Source organism: Asparagus officinalis, chromosome 2, assembly GCF_001876935.1.
Source record: "Asparagus officinalis chromosome 2, Aspof.V1, whole genome shotgun sequence".
NCBI lineage: Eukaryota > Viridiplantae > Streptophyta > Magnoliopsida > Asparagales > Asparagaceae > Asparagus > Asparagus officinalis.
This window is the reverse complement of record NC_033795.1, coordinates 42,625,630-42,633,729: the sequence shown is the minus strand read 5'-3', so window position 1 is coordinate 42,633,729 and position 8,100 is coordinate 42,625,630. Positions and strand designations below refer to the sequence as shown.

General features: G+C 35.7%; 1 protein-coding gene across 1 annotated transcript in view; it reads right to left on the bottom strand.

The window, feature by feature from the left end:
* LOC109830719 (mediator of RNA polymerase II transcription subunit 33A-like) overlaps positions 1 to 2,945 on the bottom strand; it is a 26,652-nt gene extending 23,707 nt beyond the window's left edge. The window contains 3 exon segments of the mRNA XM_020398080.1: positions 986 to 1,096; positions 2,467 to 2,656; positions 2,659 to 2,945. Of these exon segments, the coding sequence (XP_020253669.1) occupies positions 986 to 1,096; positions 2,467 to 2,656; positions 2,659 to 2,728 (371 nt within the window). The 5' untranslated portion in view covers positions 2,729 to 2,945.

Sequence of the window (8,100 nt, the reverse complement as noted above, 5' to 3'; positions counted from 1 at the left end):
GGGGGGGGGGGGAATGAAAAAACAATGAGAGGAAAAAAAGTCATTAAATCGACTTAATCGAGGCACCAATGCTTCCAAAAGCAGAACAACTAATACCAACTACTGATATCAACAGAAGCGAACCGAAACTAGACCGATACCAACAAGATTTCGAACCTTTGGTCAAAACATCCAAATGGTAGCAATAGCCATGAAAAAATATAACCACCAGCATGAATCATCATTTATATAGAGAATGAAGAAACAACATTTTACAACCTAAAAATTCATTGCGCTAACATCAAAATTTTGATTAATGAATCTAGTTCTAGAATAATGAATAAATTTATCAATTATTGTACAAATGCATTGAGCATATTCCTATATGATTTTCTTGGTCTTTATTCAACAATATGACCTTTTTTATTGGATAGAAGAAATCTTCACTGCATAACACACTTGGCATAAGATACCACGAGGTCCACCACCAATTTCAGCAAAGAAAGGGAGAGATTCAACTGGTTACTACACAGGAAGAAATGTTCTTTAATTTGAATGGACAAGCAAGATGAAGAAGGATCATTTTAGGATAGCATCCATGTTAACAATTTGAGCATTGGCAACAATCACCATTCTCAGTACACAAACTTCAAAAAAAAATTAAGCATTAATTTCCATAAGTTCGCCAAGATAAAATAACTATTAATACATAGGAAATGCATTTGCACAAACCTGCAGCAGATACATGAATCTAGATGGAATATCCAATTAATAGCGATGAAATACACACGCATATTTTGATATAGGAAAGACTTTAACAGAGAAAGAAGAGCAATGACTTCTCAAGAATTGATTTGAAAGATTATACACAAACTTCAAAAAAAATTAGATAAAGAAGATTATATGTATGTGTGTAAGAGAAATTAGCAACATTAATAAATAAATAGATAGAACCTCCAAGTACCACTATTTTATTATGATTTAATAAAACAGATCTTATGCTTACTTTTTAAAACTCGGTGCTTTGATTTGAAATGCAAAAGAAAATGCATGACGTCGTAGAAGCTCCATATAAAGCCTATATGCCACGGGTTTCCGACGTCGACTTGGAATCACCCTGTTAAAGATCAGAAGAATTTTACATGATATGTAAAAAAATTTTGCATATTATGTCAAAAGAAACCATTCACGAAAAAAACATGGCCCCCAAATGTAGCAAAGGCATGCCAATTTCGACCCTACATTCTGTAGTAGAAGAGAGATACGTTCTAGGATAGAAGTCCCACATTTGTGGGCTCAAGTACATTTAAACGATCAAAAAACACAACAAACTATTTCACTAAACTCATATGGAATGCAAGAGAGAGACTAAGATGAAGAATCAAAGAGACAACTGCTAAGATGAGTCTCTAAATGTGCTTTAGGTAATGCTTAACTGCTTAACTAACACAGTAAATTAAAGCTTATAACCATAAAAGAATAAAGTACAAATAGAACTCACTGGATTCATTTCACCTTCCTAGCATTACACTCGCTGTTGCTGCCTACATACACCTAACATGTGTGATATTTTCTTTTAACATGTGCCTTATTGGAACATTGTACAACTTAATTCGATTGAATTGAATAGATACATTTTATATTTTACTATCATTTACTATCCCTAGCATAAATTGGCTTTTAAGCCTTATACGCCGAGCTGGTGACATGAAAATATACTAAAGTAGCAAAAGTAACTTTAAATTGGCATTAAATTAGTAAACTTAACAATTTTTAAAAAAAAACATTTAAACCTTCAAATTGCATATGTAAGATCTGGATTGGTGGGATTTAAGATATGCATGCCATTTATGAATTTGGAAGCGATAAAATTCTGAGAAAGGATAAGATGCCAGTGTAAATGGGATTAGGAAACTTCCTTAAAAAAAATCTCTACCAAAGAATTTCTTACGTCTTAAACATTAGATTTCCTAGAGCACATATATAAGGGCGAGACTTTCTCTTCATGCTATTGCAGGCCATTCCACAAAGTAAAGACGAATCTTTAAACATGTGTGCATAAAGTCTTTTTTTCTTCTTCTCAGGGATAGGATAATGCAATTTTACCAATATTTACCATAATCCCATCAGAGACTATGGATGTCCAGTTACTATTAGAACTTCCAACTGCTTCTCATAACTCTAGCCTACATCGTCATGGATTCAGGATCGCCATTCCCACCTTTTTCTAATTAATTCATGACAACCAGCTTTTAAATGCCAACATATAGACAAACTTATCAATCTACTTTGTAAACCTGGGGTCGAAAAACATTCAATAATTGTTCAATCAATTCTCAATTAAATCTCAAATTTCGACATTTAACATAAACCCGGTAAATTTCTCCATAGGTCCAACATCACCAAGCTAACCGTTGTTAGGTCAAAACATATACAAACTAATAACTTCGCAATCAATTCCCCAACCAAATCGCAAATTTCAAATACCTAGAAGAGAGGATCGCGAGAACGAGGATAGGCGAAGCGAGCCTAGCGGAGAGGGCCTGATCCACAAACTTCCACGCGAGAGGCACGTGGCAGTTGCTCCAAGAGATGGGAGACCAAACCTCGGAGAGCTCCGGCGACGGCAGAGGCACCGCCGCCGCCGCCATCGCCGACGAGAGGTTCATCGCCCACGCCGCCGATCCAAACCCTTGTCCTGCGCTGACTTCGTGTACTCCGCCACCTCATCCCACAACGCCGCCGCCATCTAGGCTTTGGTGAAAAGTCAACGCATCTTGTGTCGAGGTTGAGGGCTGGAGTTAGGGTTTTCTTTGCCGGGGGGGGGGGGGGGGGGTTGGTTAGCGAGCAGTTAGTGGGCGACAGAGGAGGAGGGAGGAGAGGGGTGGCAACGCCGAGGGGGGTGAAGGCGACGGGATCCTACATTCTCTTGGTGGGGTGGGGCCCAGGAGAGCACTACTCTACAGGATCAGTGGGTTTTTGACTTTCTGGGACTAGTTTGCAAATTGGTCACAACAAACTTATGGCATGAAATTTTATTTAACTCTATTTTATTTTATTGTTTGTTATAAATAGAGAAGACATAAATTTTAAGTATGCGAGGACTATGAATTTGCCTCTATAAACACATTACCCATTTCACCCTAGAATATAAAAGTAATTAATAATTAATAGAGCAGATATTAGTTTTAATTATCATAGAAAAACTTGATGTTGATACATTTTTCTTAACGGGTCTATTCTGCACTCATTCGAAGACTAGACTCGTTACATCTTAGCTCTTACCCATCACATCATTCATCTTTGTCTTCCCTCAATCTTCAAGATCTTGGGCCTATTGTTGTAGGATAAAGTGATGGGACCTCGTAGGTACTGCGCGAGAAGCCTAGTGCATGATTGCTAGGTGTTTCAGTCAACCACCCTCGCAAGATAGCGATAATATTAATGTTTACCTCCATAATAAGCTAGAATCTGTAACGTAAAATTATGACAAAAGCCAAGTATGATTCAAAAACTTTAGAGAAACACGCAGCTCCAACCAAAACACAACTATAAATACGACATATTTTGTAAATATCATCACTCTGGAAAAAAAAAACTACATATAATACATCGTTGATATTCACGAATTATTTGATCTTAAATCAGAAAATGTGGTGAGGTATTAACTACAACACAGAGGTGAAGACTACCGCCTCGTTTGGTACGCGGGAATGAGGAGGAATGGAATGCAATTCCCACTTCTCATTCCCTCATACCAAACACACCTATATTTTAGATGTTGGAATGACCATTCCCTAGGAATGATCATTCCCACTATTTGTGGGAATGAGCATTCCAAGTGAGAAGATAAGGAATGGTCATTCCCATTCAAGTGAGAATCAAAAACTAGTTAGATATTTTTCAATTATATCCATATTAATAATAAAGAACGTTTGGGTGAGGCGCTATGCAAGTGGGCAATTTTAGATTGACAATTTAGGCTAGTATATCATTTTGCTATTTCGAAACTTATTATTTTAGTTGATATTGTTTTATGGATTTTTGCTATTATGAATTGAGTGATTTTGATACTTTATCAAATAAGTTAATTTATATATCTAGAACTGTGGATTGTGGATATCATTTTTTTTTGGACCTATGAAAGATACGATAATCTTTTTTTTAATTTTTCTTTAATTTTTAAGACTAAGAAATAGCGAGTATTGTTTAAAAAATATAAACGAAACATACACCTGATGGATAACACGAGCATTAGTATAACACATACCTAGATTAATATAACATATGCGTATATAAAATTATTTAGTTATTATCATTAATGTTTATTTTTTATCTTATTAAAAATCTATGTTGTTGTAAGGGCATTATTAGAAAATGAGATTTCATTCTCACTTGTGTACTAGTGATACCAAACATGGGAATGAGAATGATATTTCCATTCTAGCTTCATTCTACGAACGCACCCAAACAAGAGAATGAGAATGACTATTCCATTCCCACATGCAATCTATTCCATTCCTTATTCCATTCCATTCCCAAGTCTGTCCATTCTCGCGTACCAAACGAGGCGTACGGGTTTGTTTGGCAACTCGTCCACTAAATTGGATAAGGACACCAACCTGGATAGCAGCCTAAATTGTGTTTGGCAAAAGCTCGGACAAGATTGGAGTAACTTTTTTTAGTTCGAAAAAAAAATTGTTCTCATCTAGATTATCTTTTGACCACCTCCACTTTGGCTCAATTCTAACCCGATTAACAAAAAGTAACAAGGATTTGCAGTTAAGAAAATTGAATGGCCAACAATGCAAATTGCTCCGGGCTCGATAGTTTTTCAGAGAAGAACGTGGAAGCACGCGCCAAACTTGTTTGCATCCACGAATAATAAATAGTGCATGTTGGGGGTCCACTGAAGTAGTTAACTTATTATGCTCCCAATAGAATTGGTCATGAGTGGTTTGTTTCTGTGAGATCCTGACGTCTGAGCCAACCATTTCCTTCTCTCTCTCTCTCTCTCTCTCTCTCTCTCTCTCTCTCTCTCTCCGTTTGTTGGAAGCTCACCAACTCACACACTCTTTTGTCACATTTCCATCATTAATTTTTGGTGCCTTACGAAACCCGGCCAAATTATCACATAACGCCCCCATCACTCTCTGAAACAGTGGCGGAGCTTGAAAAAATAATTTGGGGGGGGCGAAGTTACATAATAAATTCATAAATACTTAATTCATTCAAAATAATCACCAATTCAATGTTATATAAACATCTAAAACTTTGCACGCTGAGTTTTCATCTTCTTAAAATAATCAATCACAGAATCAGTATCAATTTCTTGAACAATCTCTTTCTCGATAATTCAATTACAATTTGATTATGCCATTACCAATTCTTAAGAAATAAATTACTAGCTAAGCAAATCAGCCAAACAGGAGAAATTACAAAATCAAGTTAATCAATACAAATGGAAAAGAATAGAAATTCACAAGCCTTACAGAAAAATAGAGTAGCCTTTGCCCCAAAAGTTAGAATCAGCTTCGATTTTGTTGGAGATGAAAATTCTGATTCCAATTTGAGAATCGGAGCAGATGTTGCGGACTTGCGGAGTAATTTGAAGAGAAAAGAAACGAATGGACTTCTTCTATTTTGCCGCCTCTGTTTCGACTTTGATATGTTTTGCCTCCTTGTTTTTTGTTTTTTTCTTAACAAAGCCAACAAGAGATAAGTTCCTAGGATTTTTCAATTAGTTTTGTGCTTTTCCTTAACACGTGGCAATTGACATGGCAATAATGATAATTGTGTTGCTAAGGCCATGTTTGGCTATGTTATTTCCTTATACTTTAAAATGGTAATAACTAATAAAAAATATGTCAAAATAAATTTAGTATATTATTTTATACAATAATTATTTATTAATATTAATAATCAATGTAGTAAAAATATCGGGGGGGGGGGGGGCAAAATAACACTAATTTAAAATTATAAAAAAAATATATATAATACATCAAAAAAATTTGAAACGAAGGGGGGCGATCGCCCCCCCAAAGAACAATCTAAGCTCCGCCACTGCTCTGAAAATATCAAAAAACCCCTTAAGTTTAGAGGTTATCAGAAAACCAAGTTTTAATTTTGAGATTTATATCCGATAACACCCCTAAAAGCGATGGTTTTGGGGGGGGGGGGATTTCTGAAATAAAGTTCAAAGGGGGATTTTTTTTTTTTTTTGATAAAATCTTAAAGTTAAAATAGGGTTTTCTGACATTCCTTATATCTAAGGGGGGGTTTCCTGATATTGTAAAAGTTATAAGGGGTTAATCTGACAATTTTCCAAAGTTAAGGGGTTTTCTGATAATTAGCCTAAAACAAACTTTTAGACGAAAGCGGTTGGTTTGTGGTAGGAAAGGGGGCCATCTTTTATCCCTTCACAAAATTTCGATGATATCCCTACTTTTTTAGTACGAGAACTTTCCTTGTCTTTTTGCATGCTGGAAAGAAGTGAAGTTTAAGAAAAGGAAGGCAGTTAGCTTCTATAATTTGATTAAAAAGAGGAAAGGGAACGAAGGAGGGATGATTGAAGAACCGGAGCAAGATCGAACTAAGTTTTTGGCCAACTCTGAGCTAAGAGTAAATAAGGTTTAAAAATGAGCTTTTTAGCTAGAAAATACCAACTTAATTTAGAGGTAAAATCGATCCGTCTTCATTAATTGTATGCAAATCACATGAAAACTTTTGGGAATATTTTCAATGTTTAACAGTAATATTCTAATGTTTAACTAATAGAAGCTAGGTAGCAGTATGCTACTTTAAACACCAATAAAATATTTCAAATGTCAAGGGGGGGAAAAGATAGGGGTATATAAGTGCAACGTCGTGAAAACTATAAGGTTTAAGTGATATTTAGCCAATAATTGTCATGTAACCCGCTAAAAATTCCATATTGCTTCATACCATGTTATTATAATTTGAAAGAAGAAAACATCTACAGGGTTCATGATTTGTATGTATAAGGAAATTTGAAAATTTGGATACTTAAAAGCAGTTGCCTTAACCAAATTAATAATTCTCATTCCTTCTCTTTGTCGCTGTCGTTGCTGTCGCCGGCCGGATCGACAGACGTACGTAGTCACCAATTTATTTTTGATGATTCGAGCTGAACTATCGATCGGTCAGGCGCCGAAAGCAACCAGCCGCCTTCAGCCTCAAATTTTGACAAATGAAAAGTTAAGGGAAAAGAAAATAAAAATGACGGGCCCCACAGTATAGTAAATATTAATATTTTATTATGCATAGTATTTTTCCAAACCCTATAAATAAGATCTAAATTTTTAAAGAAAAACTCATCCCAGAAACAAACTCCTCATATAGAAGAGTGAGAGAGAAAGAATAGAGAGAGTATCTCCTTGTAAAGAGAGATTGTAACTCCAGAGTTTTCTCCTCATAGTAAATTCTTCTATCCTTGTCCGTGGACGTAGGCAATCAAGTGCCGAACCACATATATAAATCTGTGTGTCTATCATTTTATTTCTACTTTTGCTCTATTATTGTTGCGACCCTACTCTATTGGGCCACGGGTTTGTCCCAACACTATCTGCCCGAGATACAGAATTCTTTAGTTACACAAAAAATAATGTGGTCTGAGCTAATTTTACACGCCAATATTAATATGTTGTCTAGACGCATGTCTTTCTTTCCCCTTGATTCATCGTAAACGTGTTAACGAAGGTGTCTAATATTATGGTTAGATTTGGATTTGGTTGAGGGATGATAATTTGGGAAGATAAAGAAACAACACCAACTCTCAATTACCTATCTTAACCACCAACTCTTCTTGATGCACATTAAAAAAAAGAAAAAAAGAGAGAGAAGGAAAGAAAGAAATATATATGTAGATATCTGATGGCTTAATTTGAAAGGAACACAAGGGATTAAAGCTACCTAAAAAAAGAAAGAATTACATATCTCAACCACCTCCCTTGTGTTCCTTTCCTCAATTACCTATCTTAACCACCAACTCCCAAGCTGCTTTTCAAAGTGGAAAATCCACTCTAGACTCCATTCTCCTAGCTCATGAGATGGTTAACTATTGTTCTTCTGGTAGGAAAGAGATCTGTGCCATCAAGGTAG